Here is a 22,741-nt window from a genome sequence, read left to right on the forward strand (position 1 = left end):
GAATAACTTAAATTACCGACGCGTCTATTCAACAACTATAAAATGTTTCTTTATACCCATTAATTCGACCGTACAAACGAAATAATATGATGAATTATGTACAGCTGTATTTAAATAAATATATGCAGCTTGAAATTAAACAACGATACATTTAAATACGGTTTACCATATGGTGTTGAGATAGGTAAATATTTGTCATGCATGATGCAACACAAATGTGAAATTCACCGTCATCATTGGCTGACAATTATTGAGCGTGTGTAGCATTTATTCCATATATGCATGCATTGATACCTCATATATATATATATTTATATATATGTATACAGAGATAAGGTACATATGTATGGAAGCATGTGTATGTTGTGGATTTGGCGGTCGGATCGTATCTCACAAATGCAAGCTCGACCCTACCTAGAGGTTGTGTGCCAGAGCCTACGTAGTACCTATATACTAATTAACAGTTGCTATTAACCGACTTGGTTAATTGTACCTGAATTATTCGTACTGATGATGCCATCCGGGTAACTCGGCCGGCCAGTTTGGCACCAGCGATATAACCCCTCCAATTGAACCCCTAAATTACCGGGAGTTTGCGCTTGTTGACTCTCATCAGATCCGAAATGGACTCGCTCTCTCTTCTGTTTCACACTATTTTCATGAGCTGCAACTGATAAAATTTTATATTATTATTATTATTATTATTATTATTATTTGTTAAGCTTTTAGCTTCTGGTGATAATTATATGGTCTATATGACAGATATGGATATGAGATAGAATAAATAGGCGTAAGTATTTCATGTTAATCGATGACAATTTAATTATTATTTATAATTAATACGTTATAGTACCAGTGATTGAACATCGCGTGTGATTGTTTTTTTATATAAAATAAATATAAAATACCAGCTTATAAATGCTTACACATTGGAATGAATACTTTAGATTAAAAGTACTATTCAGAGTTTCATTTTAAAATATTCATTTAATTTTTCAGTATGAATTTAATTTATTTTAAACAATGAAAAATTTCATTTTGAGAGGATTAAAATTAATGAATATATAATATATATATTACATATTCCTTTTTATGCCACCGAATTATCAGCACATAAATAAGTAATTAAGTAAACAATCAAAATTATAATTAATATTTAACAAAGGGGGCAATAATAATACGAGCTAGGGTATTCAGTATAAAATAAGTGAACTAACTCCGCTTTGAACATCTATATTTCAATGGAACGTAATGCTTGTTAATATATATCTATACGTATAGGTTTTCAAGTGCGTGAAGCAATAAAGCTCACAGCCGTATACTAAAGAAACTTTTGGGAGGCTACAAGACGAACCTTGCAGCGAAAGTGAGAGGGCAATATAAACGAAGAGCGAAGCTTGCGTAGCTCTACTCTGCTTATACAGGAAAACACTAGGGAGAAGTGAAGGACAGGAGAGGAGAGAAAGGGATATAAGAGAAAACTCCCATCTAGTGTAGCTTATAATACAGTGCAGCAAAATACACGAACAAGCTTCAGACGTGTTTGTATCAACGCAGAGTATTCGTTCTTCTACCTGTATCTCGCCAATCTTGTTCAAGTACTGCTTTCCTTCAACAGCGCACCTACACAAACATACACATTGTATGCGTACACATGTCTCTATTGACATATGTTCTACGTGTATAGCTTTCAATGTTTATAAGATAGAAATTCTTGTTGGCTTTGAGAGACGTTGGCATTAACGAAATGAAAGCTACTTTATTTTTTTTCTTTTTTTACATTTTGTACTTCATTCTATCATAGCTATTTTTAATTCTCATTCCATTTTATATGCATTAAAAAATCGTGACATACTTTGAAATATTAATCAACTTTTTTTTATGTTTCAATATTTTTTTAATGAAAATTATATTTCTCATCTCAATATGGTAAATTTTATTGGAGATTATTTTGTAAAAACTTTCAGTGCCAGTACAGAGTTGATTAATTTTTTGCTTCATTATTATGTATATGGATAGCGAGTGAATATACGAATACTGAATATATACAGAGTGTATAATAGAGGAAAGCCGATGATGAAATTTGGGAAGGGTATATTGAAAGAGTCAATGAAGGTTCAAACAATAGCGAACAATCGCGACGTGATTAGTGGATCTGGGTCAACAGATTGCTGTTGCGGAGCCCGAGAGCTACACCATTATATAGGGAAAAATATATAGAATGAATCGTAGGTGTCCAATGTGCGGTTGGATTCCATTAGTAAAACCGCTTTGAACCATAAAAATAGCTGTTTCATCGCTTTATGATTATTCCGGGCTTGCCAACATCCATATATAGATATATATATTCAGCGAGCATGCATGCTCATGATTTTGGCTGATGAGTAAATTTAGCTGAACCCGCAGAGTGCTGTCTGATGTACAAATTACCACGAATAGAAGAGATTGCTTCATTTGTTATATTTACAAACTCGTAAAATTTTTTATTTTTATTATCTTTTTACCTTGAGACCTTTTGTCACATTTTTTTCTCGATTTTTTACGCTCAAGTGCAACAAAAAACTCTGGCTAATCCGCTTAATAAAGAAGGTACAATGAACAGATTTTTCCTATTGAAGAATTTGTTGACGATTAATCTCTCTAGCGTTCATTTCGATTCAAAGTCTATTAGGTTGTTAGGTTGCTGTAGACATTCAGCTGATGAGCACGAGTTGAGGCTTTACTTTAAAAGAGAGTAGAGTCAAAGCAAGTAATATTAAAAGGTTGAAAAAAAAATAAAGTTAAATAAAATCTCAATGAAAATTTTACAGAATTTTTTTGAAGCAGGATTAAAAGTAGCTCTTGAACGGAAAATTACTGCTACTTCAATTCTATAATGAGTACTATTCAGTTGAGTAAATTGTATGCACGAGTTTCAATTCTGATGGTAGGCAGTTTCATTTCTGAATAAGCTTTATCTACATACATTCATATATGTATTTATGTATATATATATATAACGAATGAGAAGAAGTGTTATTTGCAAAAGCTCTTGAAGGAATTTCAACTCTCTTATTTAATTATTATTTTTATTACTATTGTTATTATTAAAACTTGTATAATTATATTGTAAACGTGTTCATTAGAGAATATATAGTAAAGGTATAAATGAACTGAACACGTATAAGTTACATTAAAACGGAGTATATTTGAATATAGTAGTTTTAGAGAATAGCGTTATTCTGCAATAATTGCAAAACTTAACTTACATTGATTTGTTTATTTTGTTACTGGCATCTACCAGTACCTAACCCTTGTTATTTAGGTAATAACAGTTTCTCACTTTGCCGCCTTTGTAAAGTCATCCAATGTGCTTACGAAAGTAGATTTAGAATCGTGTATATAACAGGGAGAGACGCGGTGCAATTGAAGAAATTAGAGAAGAGAAAACGTCGCTTGTTTCGCGTCCCTTATCTTCTTGCATGCCTAGTGGAAAGTTTCATTGTCCTCAGTTGCTGCTTGTAAAGCACGAAATAACGCTAGGGATGAAGTAAAATCTTGGGAAAGGTGGATGATGTCGGTGAACCTCAGCCAAACTACAGTATGCAACTTCTATTCTCGTGAATCGGCACGTTTTGCTTTAACGATTTGCTTTTCATCCGTGTATGTTATTTGCCAACTATGTACTTATAAATAAATTTATCTACAAGTGTATAAATCTATGGATAAATTTATTGCACACAAATTATAGATGACGCCTGCATGTAGATATTTATGTATTTGTGAATTTGTACATGAGCAATGTTAGAACTGTGGGATGGATAAGCATTGATGAACAATGCATTTATTACTTAAGAGATCTCGTATATTCATATATTTGTTTGTACATATACGTTTGCGTTTGTTGTTGTTATACTTTACTGCCTATACATCAATTTTCCAACAAATTGTGGTGTTGATGGTGTATCATCCTTGTGCATATCACGCCTCGTGATAATTAGGAATAACCGCAATGTTTGCGGTTTTCCATGTACAAACATACTAACTCAATGGTTTGTCGTTATTGTATATCTCCTATTGTCATCAACAAATCTTCATAGATTTCTTGATAGAAAACAATTATTAATAATTTATTTGAGGCTATTCAAATACTTCATTGACCGTTTAAAATCTTAAACAATAATAGGAAAGTTACTAAATTTAATTTGATCTTCGGAATTTGAGTTTTCGCCAGTTGTCGATGTTTTGAAGCCCCAGTGACCTGTCCGACTACTTGTAGGATATTCAAATGTTTCGATGTTACTCTTTTATATTTTTCAAATATATGAACTGATTCAGCAAAAAGCATTCGTAAAAAAACACTACTTTCAAGTTTTCAAGTTAAATTTCTCTGACAATTATTTGAGAAAATAAAATAATTGATTCAAACCTTCTGCTGACCTTAACTCGTGTGCTCGAGTAATCTATTAACGTTAATAGATTAACTTGTCTTAAAAAGATTTTCCATCAAGCTGCTGGTTTTTTTCATTCGTGAAAAATTATTTCCATGCCTAACCAGTTGCAGATGTTAAACAATTAAGCGAGTTGACTTGGGAGAAGAAAGAAGTGTAATCAGGAAAAACTTATTATGAAGATTGTAAACTTCCATAGTTTTTTTGCTGATGTAGCAAAGGTGAATTTAAAACATTTTTTACTCCATTTATTTCATCTTTTTCATTTAATTTACTTTTTTATGTTATTTTCTTCTTAAATTTAGTTGAATTACGACTTTAGATACCGGACACCGTTATCTTTATGATTTACACAGTTTTTTATTTTTTTAAAGTACTTAAGAGTTTAAATGTTAGTCAACACCAGGTTGGTTTTCGTGTTGGGCGGAACAAGATCCAGAATATCATTTGACACGTAAACCACCAACTGATATATACCATATATATATACAAACTCTTTGAAAGCTCTCAAATGTACATCATAAAGTTTCACGTCGTCGGGTACTATCAACAGTACCTACTAGTATGTACTCACTCCATAATACAGTACGGAAGGTATAGAGTGAAGTACTAGTTATATACAATATGTGTTTTATTATTAACTACATAAACGTGTTACTTGTACCTCATCCAGAAGCTATTTCATACTTTGATAAAATTTTAATTGTCATTCATTTAATTTTCATCAATCAAACTTCACGGTGTACAAGTATTTGAATAATGCCACTACATTTATATCATGATTTCCATTGTATAATATCCATCAGCCATCATCACACCAATCGAATACATAATATTTGTATCAACAGCGACACGGAAATGACTGCAGGTGATATAATTATTTAGAACGATATAATTGGTAGCGGATAAAATTGACTGACATTTATTAAACAAAATATTAAATGGAGTGTACATTATTCATTCGTCAAATGCGAATGTGTAGAGTAGTTTATCGAATAACACAGCTAACGCATAATAATAACATAAATGAAACACAGTACAGCATACGTCTGGCTGGATAGTGAGTACACAGATGGGACAAGTATTATGTTAAAGTTTGAGTATACAGAGTAATGTCGGAATAAAGCGATTGTTTTCCGGACGATAAATTCCATCTTCTTCGACCTCGAGTTCTTATTCTTCTTCTTGCTGCTCTTTTATTTTTTTATTCTTTAGAATTTTATTGCTCAAGTTCAACGAAATGGAATTGGCAACTGCTACAAGTTTTACGAGTATTAACAAAGATGTTCTGCCTCTTTATAAAGGATTTCCAACCTATCACACTGGATATTGCTAGTTTCAAATATTTCATTAATAATATATTTGATATATTACATGATACTTTAAGTATAACTTTAATAAAAAAAATAAATTTAACTCATTGGTCAGATTCATATAATTTATATCGATAAATTTTAATGAATGTCTGTCATTATTTCATTGTAACAAGTAAGTATAGAATAAAATGTATGTTCTGAGGTTACAAACTGGTGATTGGTGACCCACGACATGGACCATGTCCAATTAATCATTAGTCATTGTCGTATGTTGGAAACTTGAAACGCGTGGAAACGCCTAGGTTACTCGATGCTTGATGGTCGATAGTTGATAGATATATATATATATAGGTCACATCGATTTTCTATTTATACATATCAAATGAGAATCTCGCTGATGTTTGTCATTCTCGTTCCTCATTATCAGCTAGTTACCGTCAAGCAGTATATTTGATGAATGAGACGATTGATTTTGAATAGATACCGCACCACAGATGAGCTCGACAACTCGAGAATTAGTGGAGCATTCAAATGTACGGGAAATGTGCTTCGAGGACCATCAAGGCTTCGTAAAATTTGTCAGAAATATATAAGTACTTATATAATCAACGGTGCAAATTGAAAAACTTTACTTTTCAAGTACACGTCATTAAAACATTCATTTTATTTGCCTCATATTTTTTTTATATGTACGTAATTTGTGTAGGCCCATAGCTGGAATTTATTTATCAATCTTCCACGTGAAAGGGGCCATAAAGAGGAGTTAGCTGGATTTTGATGTTGACAGACAGCTTTGATGTTGAATGTTATATATTTCACGCGTTGCTTCATTTCCATCCCTTAATATTTAAACAGAACTGTGTGTCTGTTTGTAATAATAAAAAAAAAGAAAAGAAGTGGAATATAAAAAAAGATAACCTTCAAAGTGGAAAATAACGTGAGCAAATACTATTGCTCGTAATGTCGTTGCCATAATATCAAAGTGATACTTATCTGTGTGTTCTTTTTATCTTGACGTTCAGAGTTACTTTGATGCTATTTGCCTCCCTCATGCATATCAGAAAGGTATAAAGGAACACACAGAAGACCTCGACGAGTGTCATCAAGGGTGAAAGGGAAAATATAAGGGAGCCAACCACATATTATGCTCTTGTAAATCTATCTATATAATGTCTGCATATATGCCTGTAGACTTTAATATTAAAACTTAGGCCGAGAGAAAATGAGTGTGCTTTAGACTTGATAAAAAAATACTTTCGATACGTCGTAAACTTTTTTTCCCTCAGTTAACTTGTTTTATTTCTTAGGTATTTTAGGGGTAGCTACGATCGAACAATTTCTTCGAGGGGTTGTAATGCCATAAAATGAGTTTGTTATGAGAGTTTAGTAAGCAACATGTCTCGAGAGTAATGACGCTTCGTGACGTAGTCGTTAAACCCAACTGCGTCGTTTTTAAAAGTCGTTGAAAAAATGTTATGGATTAATGACGAGTTTTATGTTAAATTAAAAATTTAATTTACACTTAATGGGCATAAATATTATTATTTTTTTTAATTTTTTCACCGCGTAAATAAAATCATTGAAATAACGAAAAAACATAATTTCTAATAAAAATTAAAAAGTATAGTTGTTGAATATTTATATAACCCAGAGATTTTATTAATGCAATTTAAAACAACGGATCGAATCATTTTTATGATTTCTTTTTTTTTTTTTTTTTTTACGTATTTTTTTATCTAGCAATCTATATTTGGAGTTCCGTGTGAAATTGGAGACACTGCCGGTATGTTATGAATGCATTTGAGCAATATAGAGTTTGGTTGTCCCAAGAGAAAATTCCCGAGGTCGAAGAGGAGGAAGGAAAGCAATGGTTGAACAGTGTGGTCGTGCAATGGTTGAGTCTGAAGCTATTTTGCGGGACGTAGTAATTTCGATGTGGGTATATACACAGTAGTTGCTAAAACACCGGTGGCATACGGTGCTCGTAGAGCTCTTTCACTGTGAGACCTGCATGCAAATTCGTGCATTATAGTCACACGCGTACGGATAAATAGCTAACTGTGTTATGTTACTATTCCTTTGTAGTAGTAGCGGTAGCAGTACCAGTACCACTAGCAGGAGAAGTAGTTTAGTTTGATCCTTTTACGGCACTATTCCTTTTATTGCTCTTGTGTAGGCTACAAAATACATTTCAAAGTTTATACACATGCTTAACTACATTAAACGAATTATTTTATTATAATTTTGTATCCAAAGACTATTTTTTATTAAATTGCTGGCTCGTTAAATTCAATTTAAATTTTAATTAATAAATTATTTATTGTAAGAGGACGACTGCCGGTGGACAATTTCACCGAGCAGAAAGAAAATTTTAAATGAAAATGTTGAGTTTATTCAAACCGATGAATTCAACACGACCTGCAGTACTAAACTGATGCTGATACTGTGGTATCAGTTGGAATTTAATGAATGCCGTGAGGTGGATGTAACAAATTAGTTTTTGAAGTACACACGACAGATGGGACAGATGATCGTTCAGCTGTAATTGAAATTTTCAGTAATTCCAATGCAGACTATGTCTAATGAGCTAAAATCTCGTAAAAGCCTGTCACTCTCGTAACATAATAGGTCTACTCAACTGCTATATATATTAAAATAAATGTCAAAAAGCATTTTTTTTACTGACAATCATACAACCCCGTTAAATTTTATGCTTAAAGAGAATTTTCTTTCACTAAATTTCATTGTTGCCTTAAATTAATTGGCGAAATTAAATCCGGGGCTATTGTGAATCTCGTTTTGTTCATATTACTTCAAGATTCATGATAGAATATGATGATAAAAATATATAAAATTGTGAACGAATTTTAATTGAATAAACGTTGATTTTTTTCGATAACTGAGAGGTGAAAATAACGGTATCATTAAGTCGAGAGAAATTTTCATGAATATCATAAAACGAACATTTGAGACCAGAATATGGTATTGCTATTATTATATATATATATATCTACCCATACATATGTATACATATAGGGAATGTCTGTGTCTCCGAGGTATCCCGAGGGATACTTAGAGGATATTCAAGTGGACACAATATACTCTACAGATATAATGTACTAAATTGTATAGTCGCCACCAGATTGCTATTTCAAATATGACACTATGGATTACTAAAATATTTATATCTATATCTACATTTGTTAAATAAAATATATATTGTTCCAATACTATTTTTATTTTATTGAGCAAATAAAAGCCAGGCTACTGTAACTCGATAAACAAGAATAGAGTTTTTAAAAAAATTTATGCGACTTGATTATTTTATTGTATCGCGAAAATAAAAAATATTCGGTCATTAATGCTGTTGTTTCAGTGTTTAAATTCTGTCACATAAAATCGCATACCTGCTACAAGTTTATTTTTGTTTTTATGTAATTTTAAGTACCTAGAATGTGAAAACTTGTGGTTATCATGACGAGTGCACTTTAACGATCTAATAGCATTCATTTTATACTCATTCAACTGGGTCTCTTGTACTCACTTTAATGTACATTGTATTTTTTTTTTGCAAACGCTATCACATCATTTAACGCGCGGGAAAAAATTATTACCTCCGGCACAGCAGCCCCTGTGAGATGAGTAGAGAGGTCATAATAGATAACGATTCGAGCACTTTTACCTCAACCCTAGTAGTATAATCTGATGGGTAATTATATCAGTTGTGGGGTTTGCTCGCATTGTGTTAAAATTTTTGGTGTAAAACAGAATAAAATAAAAAATTTCTTTTATGAAAATATATTTTAATTAGATTAACAACATAGTTGAACTTTTATATAATATGCAATTAAGGAAACAAAGTAAAACGAAGCTTAACATGCTTACGGAAAATGGAAAAAATAAATATAAAGTATGAATATAGCGACTAAATAAAATAAATAAAAGTGAGAGAAGTTAAAAGTATGGTTGTCAGTTTAATTTTTTTTTTTTTCCAATGAGATAACATTAAATTTATTTCGCTATAAATGGAAAAAAACGCTTCGTGGTGCTACTGGGGGTGAAAAAATTCAACGGTCGGTATAACGCGCGGTAAATAGTTGTAAAGTGAGTTATATATTTGACTGGTGTGTGGATGTATTGAGAATATTTATATGTATATATATGGGGGATATTACAAACCGGTAGAGCTAATTTGCGGTAGGTGCAATCTATTGCCTTTGAACTTTTATGCAAACAACATTACGGTTTCGATGATGCAGGTTAATAATTGTTGATGTAATTGTTTACTAACTTTAATGAAGCTCAACTGAAACTTTATTGTTCCACGTAAACTGTTTTTAAAGTTTTTAAGTCAATATTAATAATTATTTAATTTTAAATTACAAATCCCGGTAGAGTAATTATTGGGTTAATATTTAATACTGTTAAAATTAATTAAATTAATAAAAAATTCATTTCTTTACAGACAAACAATGAAGTTACTAATTACTATGGGTATCGTTAGAAGCTACATTATGAAAGAGGTTTAGGATATGACTAAGTCTTAAAAATTTATCCAGTTAATTAGAACTCTCAGAACCTTCGATAATTATATAGTTGGCTCTATTCTCTGAGGAAATATTTTGAAGACCTAGATTACTGTGGTTTTGATTAATTTTTAAGGCGTAAGTAATACGGCTTCATGATCATGATATTCTTTGAAAATACTTTTTATATTTTATTTAATACATCATGCAATTAAAAAAAAGAATTTATAAAAATCAGCAATAATTAAATAAATAAATAAATAAATTTTTTAATCGAGAATAAATGCATTTATTTTGATAACTTACCAAATTATCAAGCCCGCAAAAGAGTCCGACATTCAATGAGTATTTTCTGAAACAAAATAAAAAAGTTACCGACTTATACTTTAAAATAAATAATTTTATAAAATTAAAAATTTAAATCATTGATTATATTTACCACAGCAAATAATAGCTGACAATTAAATACCCACAGTTACAACTTCATTTTCATTACAAATTTATTCACAATTCATTTATTTAATATATACACAAACTCAACTAATAACAATTATAAATTTTAATTTATTTAAATTATCACAAGTTTCTCGTCTTTTAATTAAAAGCAAACCTTCTATTCATAACAATTGACACTCTGCATCTATAAGTGTGAATGTAGCTGACAATTGGCAATTTTAAAAATTTTTAAATTATTAAATAAAATGAAAGTCGAATAAAAATTTAAAAATGTGTATTCAGATCAATGATAAATCAGTGCGGGCATTTTTAAAAATTTTATTATTTTAATTAATCGATTTATTTATTTAAAATTTATAAATTGTTTGTCGTCTACGTTCACACTCATTTTCCATCTTTATATTCTGTGCAGTGTGCAGTCGACTTTCAGCTGAGGCTTTATCTAATTTCTAATGCAACGGCGACAAAATTTAAAAGCCAATCACAGCATTTCAGTTTGAATTACGACCAATAATATGTCAAAAAATTTTAAACCAATAGAAATGTGCATATTCAAAAGAGCCAATCAAATTTAATGACAGTCTTCCCGCGCTTTCTCCCTACCTGTTGCACTTTGTCAGTCACATTTGGCTCTGGCATTTGTGTGTATGGTGAAAAGTTATGTCAAACTAAAACTCATTTAAATAATCATATCATTTAAACTTTATTAAATAAATTGATTCACGTGTTCAGTTAATTACTTGATTTAAAATCTCGCTACCAAATGTTATTTAATTTGCGGTATTTTAAATATTTAAATACAATTGTCGTAATTGTGCTGATGCCGGGTGAACTTAACCTCTCAAATTGTTTTTTTTTTTCGTCATGTTGACTTTCATGCGCACTTGATAATTTTTTCTCGTTATATTTATATTCAATTAAATTATTTTATTTTATATGTTATATGAAAATTAATAAGTGATTTAAAATGGCGGATTATATTTCTGCGGAGTTGGCGGCAACTTGTGATGCTCTTGGTTATTATGATGGTGCTACTTATCATTTGGACTCTGATGCTCTCAGTGCGTATATTATTATTTTTATTTACGAAAAAATTAAATTAAATATTGTATTAAATATCGTTTTTTTAAATTTTCTAATAAACATTTGAAATAAAATGATACTGAAATACGCCGTGAGTGTAAATGTAGCAAAGACAAATTTACAATTATAAGTAAATAGAATAAATAATTAATAAAATTTAATTTAAAAAAAATGCGCATTTAAAAAATTAATAAGTGCATTTTTTATAAATATTATTTCTAAATTATTTACTCTATTTATTTATAATTTTGAATTTGTCTGATATCTGCTACATTTACACTCACAAGTTTGCCGACTTTTAATAATTTTTTGACTTTTTTCCAAGAGATAATTAAAAAAAATATATATATTTTGAAAAATTGCACTTGGAGATTTTTTAATTTTCTGCATGTGTATATTTTTATTATTTTTTTTTCTTTTTTGTAAATTATTAATAAAATGACAGTAAAAAATTAACCCGCGTAAATTGCAGATTAAATTCACAAATTTAAAAAATTAATATTAACAATTATTAAATTTGAAAATTCAATAAATATAATTAATTTTAATTAATAAATTTATTTATTTGTTGCGACAGATGTAATAAAAGATTTGATAAAATATTTAAAACGAGACGATGACACTCATACAGTACGTCGTTATCTTGGTCAAGCAAAGCTTCTAGAGACAGATTTGATACAAATTTTAATTCAGCATTCCAATAAATCGGAATTATGGGATGTTTTATTACGGTAATATATTTTTATTCTTATTCATTGCGATTGTCGTAAGTAAATAAGTTAATAAATTACATTTTTTTTCTTTAGGTTGATGATAAATTTGACAAGTCCAGCTTTGATGTTCTACAACGAAGAGCTACCAGCTGAAAGGACAAATCGTAATTATTATTTGCAATTAGTCAGCTATCTCCAGGGTTATAAGAAAGCACTGACTGATGACCGTTTGTGGACCGTCGTCAGTAATCGTCTGGGGAAAATATTGAAAATTGTAAGTAGTAATAAATTACGATGAATTATTATTGCTCTTGTTTAAGTGAATAATAATTTATTTGTTCGAACCCGATCTGATGTTTTATAAATAATGACATCAGGACACTAGCGAACGAGGTGAAGAAAACGAATTAATCATCGAGAGGATTTTAACATTAATTAGGAACGTACTTCAAGTACCTCCACATGACAATGACAAACGAGCTGACAATGATGCCACAGTTCACGATGAGGTTGTTGTAATTCATTGTTATAAAACTAGAAAACTTTACCTAGTTTCTTATTTGTTATTTTTTATTTATCACTCATTTTATTTAATCGCAGGTTTTGTTTGCACTTCATGCCTCGGGTATCGTTGATCTCCTGTTATTTATTGCAAGTAACAGCAGTGAGCAACAATTCCACGTTCAGATTATCGAGGTACTGCTGCTTAGTTTTTTTTTTGTTTCATTTATCATTTATTTGTTTATTTGCTTATTAAATTGTTTGTTGTAAAAATAATTAAATAATAATTTCAGATAATAGCATTGATGCTACGTGAACAGAATGCCAGTAAATTAGCAGTAGTTGGCCTGGAAAGAACTGCCGAAGAAAAAGCACGCGAGGAGGCTAAATTATTGGCTGTAAGGCAAAAAGAAATAACTGAGAAGATGGAGAAAATGAAAAAGTACAGCGGCTCGAGGTATATATTTATCATATTTAATTTATTTTATTTTTAATTTTACCATCACCAAGCGACACACCCACGGGATATTTCAAGTGATAAATATCACAATGTAATATACTCTGACATTATTTAAGATATTTCAAAAGTGCATTTTCCTCTCTACGCTACTACTATTTAACCGTTTTAATATTTTATAAATTCTACCTGCTTACGTATCCGGTGTTATTTTATTTTTAACTTCATTTTTTTTCCTCTCTGGTTCTTGCAGCAGCTAGATATAGATAAAAATAATTTTTACTTTTATATGGATAAATGGAGTAAAAAGTTAAGTCGAGAAACGTTGCACAGAGACACACAAAGTATCTTCATAATAGAGAAAATGCTTTATACTTTGTGAGCAAAGAGAGAAATGCTATTTCAGTATGTCGGTTTATGTGGTATCTATATGTATGTATGTATGTATGTACGTATTTATGTCAGTGTCAATGTAATGATTATGACCTAGTTATGTGAACTAGAATCGCTTTGGGCATGAATAGCGAGCTTTTATCCACTTGTTGGAAATAACTAGAAGAAGAACCAGCGCAAGCAACATTTTCATAATGAACGGTATTCAACATTTTTTGTGTTTCTTTATACCAGATATATGTACAGTGTACAGTAATGCTTTTATTACAAGAAATGTTAAATAATACCAACTGCTATGCTAAAAAAAAGAGTATCAAATGTATAAAAGCATAACTTTTTTTTTATACTGAAAAGAATATTTTAAATGAGTTATCAAAAGTCATAAAGCTTTTTATCATTTTTTATAATGCACTTTTTTCTCGCATCAACTATTTGTCTAAATTTTAATACGAAAAAATTTACTACTTTTAATGAAAATCCACCAGTTATTTAAATAAAAATATTTTTTTCAGGCACTCACGGTTCGGAGGAACATTTGTCGTGCAAAATATGAAAGCCATTGGTGATAACCAGATGATATGTCACAAACCATTTGAAAAAATAGAGGCACTAGAATTTTCACGTGATAAAGTAAGTTTTATTTATGTCATGTTATTATTTTTATTTGAGAGTAATGTTAAGGCTAATTAATTAAGTTAAGTATGGGAATAAAAAAGGTACAGACAATTGGTAGCGTTATTTTTTTATTGCTGCTGTACGCTGTTAAATTGTCATAAAAATCTGTTGAATGGGTTGATTCAATTAGCAGCCAGTTTCCCGACGGTAGTTTTCATTAAGCGCGCAATAGTAAAAAGAATAAGGAAAATAAGTTGCAGTAGCAATACCAGCAGGTACTGAAAGTTGGATCCAAATGGAAATACGACTCTTAATTAGAGATATTCCCGCACGTAATGAAGCTCACTCTTAGTTAATGGCTTCGAGTATCTCGAAGTAGGTCATCTTTAGCTCTATTTTCTTTTTGTTGGCGAGTGTTACTTTTTTTAAAGCTTGTTCAACATCAATATGACTTTTGGGAAATATTTTAGCATATAGATTAAGTTATTGACTTGTTATAACTGATTAAATTTCCTAATTAAATTATAAATTTATTTATTTAATTTTTTCATCAGGGCAAGATGAAGAAACCGAAAAACCGTGTCTTTGTTGAACCATCAGTAGAGGAACGCATGTCTGCACTGAGTGTACGTTTATTTCTGAAAGAATTTTGCGTGGAATTTCTCATTGGTGCTTACAATCCCGTAATGAGATACGCAAAGTCCTTTATTATTGGAGATAGTGCAGATAAGTCTGACGGCATTCATTACTTTTGGGCATTACGTTTCTTCATGGAGTTTAACCGCCATTACAAGTTTCAGGTGAAGTACGTGAGGTAGGTGTCGTTCCGAACAAATTTCTCGTGCACCAGTCTCTCTAGATTCTTCTGCTCTGTCCTTTACTCCCTTTCTTTTCTGTATATTGCTTATATGAAACTAGGAAAGGTCGTACTACATACCCGGAAGAATGCTTTCAAAGTTTACCAACGAGTTTCTCGTCGCTTCCCATTTTGCTCGGTACAAACTTTCTTACTTTTAGTTCCTTCACTTATTTTTGGCAGCCTCCACACCCACGTAGGAAGTACACTTGTTAAAATTTACCAAAGAATCTTTAAATATATTTAACACATTTTATCAACTTATTACATTTTCAATTCATATTTAAACACTCTAATTGTTTTCATATTTAATAAGTAACCAGATATTTATTTATATATTTATTTTAACAGTGAAACAGTTTCAACAGAAACCTTTTATTTGGTACAAAGACAAATGGAACAGTATTATGAATTGTTGATGGCAGATAAAAAGAAACCGGCATTTTGGTTACGACGTTTACATGAAGCTCTAAAAGCTTATCAGGTAATTTTTTTTTTTTTTTTTCTTTAACAATAATAGTCAACGAAGAGTGCTAAAGTGAAAATAAAATTTAATTAAACGTTATCTGAGGCATTGATAATAATAAAAATGTTCTCTTGGCAGGAACTCCTTCATACATTGGGCGCTATGGATAAAGCTCTTGACAAAGGCGTACGAGATTCCAGCAAGGTCATTAAAAGCAACATATTTTACGTACCGGAATATCGAGAAACGATACTCGGGCAGCTTCTATCGTACAATGGGCTTAAAATGTCGCGGTAAGTATCTTATGCTTAACTTGTGCCGTCGATCTAATAACTTTTAACGATCACAGCTTCCATTGCTGCTGTTACTGCCGCGATCGTATTCTAAGCACTTGTGTCTCTCTTAAGTATTGTCGACGGGTTTTAAATTTTATCCCCATCCTAATTGTCTCTAATACTCGACAAACTTTGAATATTTAAACTGTTTTATCGTCCTCGAGTTCCATTATTAAAACAATAAATTTATTTTTATTTTAAACAAAAATTCCCAAAAGATAATGAACGGGAAAATTTTTATTTAAAGTTTAATTTTTTATGATGGTTTTTAAATTTTTTTATCCTGGCATCCTCTTTTATAAACTCAATGGTTTTGCGAGATTAAAGTGAAGTAGTGTAGTAGTCTAGGACGACTCTAGTACACCGGATTACTTTAATCTTCGTTTGAAAACGAGTATCTCCAAGTGTCTGCTGAGGATGTCGATAACGAAAAGTACGAAACTACTTTTTGAAGCTTTTATATCCAATCTCGTGCTCGTTCTTCAACTTTTGCGCGAGGTCAATAGCCTAATAGACAGACCAGTGTGTACTTCTATATTTTTTTCTGTTAGTATAAGTAACATAATATCAGAAATAATAATAATAATAATAATAATATAGCAAAAATCGATGAATATCACACTAGCGTATAGTAGTCACAAGAACCGGTCTCTTGACTACACTAAAAGTCGCGACACTACCCATAACATCAAGAGGGGGGTAAAGTTTCAGTGTTTACAGGAAGTTTTATCGACCATAGACATATTGACTTTCATACTCGTGGCCAATCTAGAGTTTGACAAAACCGTAACTCCCTTTCCTTATCATTCTAGATCTCTTACTTTTTTTTTTATATTGTTATTATTGTTATTTACTTTAACTTGACCCTCGGACAACTCGATTTCTCGATCGACATTCACTTCATTGTACCCTTCGTCGCTTACACTCATACCAGTATTCCCTTTGTCACCTCTTGACCCTTTTCTGTCCGTCGTTGCTTTGCTCTTGGGAATAAACAACTTTTATCGTTTATATTATTGGATACCCGGACTCGAGAATCATCGACCAAAAATAATCTTTGACAGCTTTCTCAGAACGTTCCATTAGAGCTTAAATATTTAACTGCTGGTTACTCTCAATTATTCATCTTCCTATCTGTCCTTATTTACCATCTATCAAAACTACTCGCTCTTTTACTTATTTACTTGAAATGATTTTTTATTTTTAGAAATTATTTAGTGGATTTAATAACAACAGTCCACATTTTTCTCAAAATGTTGGAGCATTTTTGCGCCCAAAGTCGCAATGTTATGGTAGCAAAATCCAAAGCAAAGAGACGTAAAAGTACTAAGAAAAAAAATAAACCGGAAAAAGAAAAAGAGCAAACAACCGCCATACAGAAAAGCTTAGACGAACGGTGGGATGACGCGGGTCCAGAATTATCTGCTGTCATGCAAGACGGTACAATACCTGACGTCATACCCTTTGATGCAACTCTGGATACGCCGATCGAGGATCAAAAGTATGTTAAAATTATTATTTTAACCCTTTTTTCACTTATTGCTTTCTCTAAAAAATATGCAATTTATTTTATTTTTTCAGGAGTGACGCGATGAAGAGAATTCAGAAATTACTACGCAAAAAAGAATTCGAGGAAGCTGTGGGTCTATTACGAGCATCCAGGTAAAAATTTTTATTATTTTTTACTCGAGTCATTGTTTCTTATAACTCATATCCTTTATTTAGTTTTTTTTTCTATTGTACTTTTGGTTTATGATAGCCATAGCTCGGTGTGAAGTTGTTTAATGTATAGCATTAGAAGGTAAACACGCAACCACGCGAGAAAAAAAACAGTGAACTTTTTCTCCTAGTTCTACATTTCATTTTTTTACCCAGTATAGTTTTTTATATGAAAGTTAAAGTAGAGTGGTGGCAATGTATGTACAATAGAGTCCATCGTGTGACGTGAGTGGCTCTCTGAAGAGGCACTTCCTCGTATTGGGGAAAACCACCCAGAGCGTCATTGTTTTCACAAACAAAAGGGTTAGCCTGTAATGAGGGTAAAAAGTGAACTGAGGCCGGGATTTACTTCAGTACATTCGTTTACTATCTTTCTCTGTTCACCTGTCCTCTCTTATTTTCTATTCTTTTTTTTTAACGCAACTATCGCTAAACCAGCTACCGAGAAATTTCATTTCCGTGTTTCGCTCAAAGTTACAGTTGATGTAAGAGCTTCGTTAAAAAGCTTTTTGTCTTTGTTCTCATTGGCTACACTTTCTTCACCCTAATTCCTTTCTACGTATATCTCTTACCATTTTATATATTTATGTATATATATACTGTGCTCTCTCGTTAACTGTAACTTTAGAAACGTAAAGTTTCGTCCATCAAATAAGCTTTAACCTGGATTACACGCTATATTTTTTTATTTCAATTCTCTTAAATTCTTCTCCAGCTGCATTTAGTTTTATTTTATTTTTTAATCATTACTAATTACCAATTAGTTGAGACAAAAGTTTATTACCGTGATTTTTTTTTCTACTATCTCTACAGTTTCTTATCGATTTATATTTTTTTGTACAAACGAGGTACGGGATAGTTTAAATTAAATCTCAATAGATTTTAAATTTTATTTAAGAGATTTAATTTTAACGTCATTCGGTTCACTAATTACTATTTAACTGTCCATGGATATTTGGCAGCTGCTGGATAGTACAAGTAGCGGTGACGGGTGTTAAGTGAAATTCAAAGGCTGTCGGGGGTGTCAGGTGTTAAAGTACAGAAGTGTAGAGAGTAAAGGGAGGATGACAACAAGAGATAAGTCTTCAACTTGTGTTATATACTACTGTTCTCTCATTTTATGTGTTAGTACTAGTACATATACCACGAATGAGAGAAAATGTTTCTCAAAACTTTTCAAGTGTTTCACTGTACTATATCGTACTGTTACATACTTAATATATATATATATATATATATATATATATATATATATATAGATATACATTTAGTATAGTGGTATTGTTTGAACTGTTGACTGGTTTTGCGTTACGATCGATGCAGTTGCTTTCGCCCTTTGCTCTTTGTCACTTCTCTTATTCATTCTTCTTCGCCTTACTTTCATCATTTATACAGTGCTTTTATCACTAAACTTCGAAAACAGTTACCGTACAACTGTTAAACTTTTGTTGTTATAAAAAAAAAGTTATTAGGAAACAGACGTCATTAACGTACTAAAAAAAAGTATTTTTAAATAATTTCTTATAAAAAATTTTTCCTATTCGTTTTATCCCTCCTTTATTATCATTTTTATCAGCCCTATACATAAAAAAAACTCATTCAATTTTCGTAAAATGAAAAAAAATTTATTGAATCATAAAAAAAAATTTTTCAAAAGAACGTATAAAAAAAATTATTTCTAGCAATTTAATTTTTCAAAGAATTAAAAAAATCGAGGGAAAAAAAAGTCGGCCGGCTTTTATGTCTGTCGTAAGACAAGCTCGTTATCGTACAGTGAGCATCGCCACCGTCATGCGGACCAGATAGAGCAAGGGAGACTATCCAGTATCCAGTATTTCTCTCGCATATAAGAGCTTTAGGGCGTTTCTCCGTACATAATAGTATATTCCAGTCAGCGTAGAATCGGTCCACCCAGATATAGGACTAGTCTACCCCAAGTATCGGTAGATATAGCCGTCGAAGTTGGTTTGAAATTGGTTCAATAATGCAACCTATTGGCAGGATCGGTCGCTGCACTACGACGACCCTCTTCACGTTTCATTACTACCACTTCAACTGCACCATTTGGACTTAGCGAACGTGAGCTAGTTGCTGTACTACTGGCCAAGTTGTTTGAGATGGCAAAAGCTGATATTTTAGTTGGAGTAAAAGAGACCAATAGATAGTCTCAGAGCATACTTATATATCTATATATTATTATAGGTATGATCTGTAATAATAATAATAATAATATATATATATATATATATATATATATATATATATATATATATACATATATATATATATATATATATATATATATATATATATACATATATATATATATATTAGATATTAGAGGTAAGGACAATAGAAATCTAAGCCGGTTATTCTGCAGCTTGTGCATACAATGAATACATGAGGATAGGAAACGACAAAGTGTCTAGTTGAGTTTGTCTAGTCCTACTACCTTTATTATCATACATATACTACTATATGTACCTTTCCCTTACATTGTTTTGCTTATAACGATATTATTAATAATAACAATAATCCATTTATGCTAATATTATGGGTATTAAAGTAAACGACAGAGTGTGTACATTCCTTACGGTGTATTAATGAACACACTGGCTCTCTCCCTCTCTTGCTGTGCTCAGCCCCTAAATGTGTAAAGAGAAAACCTTCAAAGAATAAATATATACCCTCTTCTTCAATGATCTGCTTGTCGTTTGCCAAGCAAATACTTCCATAGTCTGTATCCAACTGTAATCTTGAGCTTATATCATTTGCTCGCAATCTCGACGTCTGTTGTTGCACAATATGAATGTGTGTATATATGTGTATATATGTATGATATGCGCACATTCACATACTTATCGAGGCAAAAGGTTTTAACGGTCTGAATAAACCTTATGAGTTAATTAATCTCTTTACACAAGGCTGTTTGATTTTCAAAATTAGTGATAAAATAAATTGAATGTAGAACTAAACTATTTTTTATTTTGTGAGGTATTCAGTTTTTTAATTTATTATTTTGTTAATAAATTTATTAATTCTATTAAATGACGTAATTTTGTTTTGTGACTTATGAGAGGATTCAGGTCAGAAGATTCATTGTCATGGGACGTAGAGTGAGTAAAATAATGGGAATTGTATGGCGTTGGATTCCTATTCATGCTGGTTTTTGCTATATAGGTATTCCGTTCAAGCTGTTGGCTGGATATAGTGGTTTGGGGAGTTTGCTCGGGCGGTTCTTGGTAGTAGTGAATGCAAGGCAAAGAGACTCAGCGGATGACATCCTGGGCAACTGAGCCATTGCTTATTGGATCGGACGAGAGCGCTCGGCGTTTTGCGATTTCCAAACGTTTTTCTCGATAACCGTGACTTCATCCACAGTCTGAATTGCATTTCTGCTTGAGCTTTTTATCTATAAGATTTGTTTTTCTCTCTATTTTATAAAATTCATTATTTTAAATGTTGGTTATATTTTTTTTTTCTTTCAAGTTCTCTCATGAAACATCAAAATTTTTATTTTATCAATCGATAAAAACAATATTTATCCATTAATTAGATATTGAAACTTAGTACCTAGACCTTTTTATAATAAACATAAAGTTGTTTAAATGAATAAACGTCTGGAAACTTTGATCTCATTACAGAGCAGTTTGGCCTGAGAATGATTGCTTCGGTAAACCAGACATCCCAGTTGAAGAAGAATTTCTAGCTCTCCGTGAAATATTTTTTGCCGACCTGGGTGGTGAGTTTTTAATTTTTATATTAAATTATAAAGTTGATAATTATTACGCTTAGAAGCACTCGTATATTGAAGAAGACTGAAACTTATTGGAGAAAGTTGGAAATGTTTTTATATAAATATTGACTGTTCTCATAATCAATAGTATCGCTGCAAATTGTGTTTGAATATTAAATATAAGAGTACGAACCGTGTAAACGTAAGCAGAACGGTAGCAGTAGAAAATATTGACAATATTTTTACTTGGCAGCTCGTGGGCAAGTTTAAAGTTTGTTTGCCTTTGCTACGGTGATCGTTAGTACCTCTTAGCATCGGTTAACTGTTTTCCTTGAGAGCGGCTTAGTCGTTAAGTTTATTGGATATTTTTTATATCTTCGTCGGCTTTTCTTCCTTCAACTTGTTCGTCGCTTTAAAGATATTTTCGGTATTATTATACAGATAATAGACGATAATAAACGTTAGGAGATATTATCGAGCGAATATTGCCGCGAGTTCAGCTGCCGAAACTTTAATAAAATTCAAGTTTAGTTATTATCTCACAAAAGTGGCTTGCTCGGTAGTCATCTGTGTGACAACGAGGATGACGACGACAACGTGGATACCAATGAAGCGGCGGTAATATTGTAAAAGAGACAAAGGCGCTTCGCTTGCAATTCACGAGCATGTATATGACAAAGTCATATCGTGAATTTTACATGTGTGAATAAATTTATATGTACCTATATATACATATATCAATATATATGCTTGAAAACATGGCTGCGACCGAGTAGATAGGTGAATGTCATCAGTCTGAATGTATGTGTCCGACATTGCTAAAACTAGTTTCGATTAACTATTCTATGAATCTGACAAACGTCAGTCGTTGACAACAATATTTAAATCATATAATCGACAAATGTGATCATAGTGTTCTATAAAAAAAAAAAATCTGAAAAACGGTTGATTCTAAGGGACAACTCCAAGTCTTTTCACTGTTTTCGAGCTCAAAAAACTGCTGAACTGAAAGAACATACATTTTATTGAAAAAAATAATTTTGTCCAATTAAAAGAGCTCATTAAGACTTAAAACTGATTACATTTCGAGGTATATCGGGCAAGTGATTGATTAGTTATACGAAAAAAACCTCAAAAAA

At 31.4% G+C, this 22,741-nt stretch overlaps 1 protein-coding gene and 1 long non-coding RNA gene across 2 annotated transcripts in view; one reads left to right on the plus strand and one right to left on the minus strand.

Moving 5' to 3' along the window:
• Positions 1 to 581: 581 nt before the first annotated feature.
• Positions 582 to 10,925, minus strand: LOC103574561 (uncharacterized). The gene is made up of 3 exons (XR_549248.2): positions 10,712 to 10,925; positions 10,579 to 10,624; positions 582 to 670 (listed from the first exon to the last, which is right to left on the minus strand). It is a non-coding gene; the product is annotated as an uncharacterized LOC103574561 (long non-coding RNA).
• A 411-nt stretch (positions 10,926 to 11,336) lies between these two features.
• The window catches only part of LOC103574560 (protein timeless homolog), a 92,088-nt gene continuing 80,683 nt past the window's right edge, over positions 11,337 to 22,741 (plus strand). The window contains exons 1-13 of the mRNA XM_008554030.2: positions 11,337 to 11,789; positions 12,389 to 12,542; positions 12,618 to 12,798; positions 12,902 to 13,033; positions 13,125 to 13,220; positions 13,319 to 13,482; positions 14,388 to 14,505; positions 15,045 to 15,304; positions 15,698 to 15,830; positions 15,951 to 16,105; positions 17,355 to 17,648; positions 17,729 to 17,809; positions 21,511 to 21,608. Coding sequence (XP_008552252.1) covers positions 11,696 to 11,789; positions 12,389 to 12,542; positions 12,618 to 12,798; positions 12,902 to 13,033; positions 13,125 to 13,220; positions 13,319 to 13,482; positions 14,388 to 14,505; positions 15,045 to 15,304; positions 15,698 to 15,830; positions 15,951 to 16,105; positions 17,355 to 17,648; positions 17,729 to 17,809; positions 21,511 to 21,608 — 1,960 coding nt within the window. The 5' untranslated portion in view covers positions 11,337 to 11,695. The remainder of the gene's footprint in view (positions 11,790 to 12,388; positions 12,543 to 12,617; positions 12,799 to 12,901; positions 13,034 to 13,124; positions 13,221 to 13,318; positions 13,483 to 14,387; positions 14,506 to 15,044; positions 15,305 to 15,697; positions 15,831 to 15,950; positions 16,106 to 17,354; positions 17,649 to 17,728; positions 17,810 to 21,510; positions 21,609 to 22,741) is intronic.

Source organism: Microplitis demolitor, chromosome 3 (assembly GCF_026212275.2).
Source record: "Microplitis demolitor isolate Queensland-Clemson2020A chromosome 3, iyMicDemo2.1a, whole genome shotgun sequence".
Lineage (NCBI taxonomy): Eukaryota > Metazoa > Arthropoda > Insecta > Hymenoptera > Braconidae > Microplitis > Microplitis demolitor.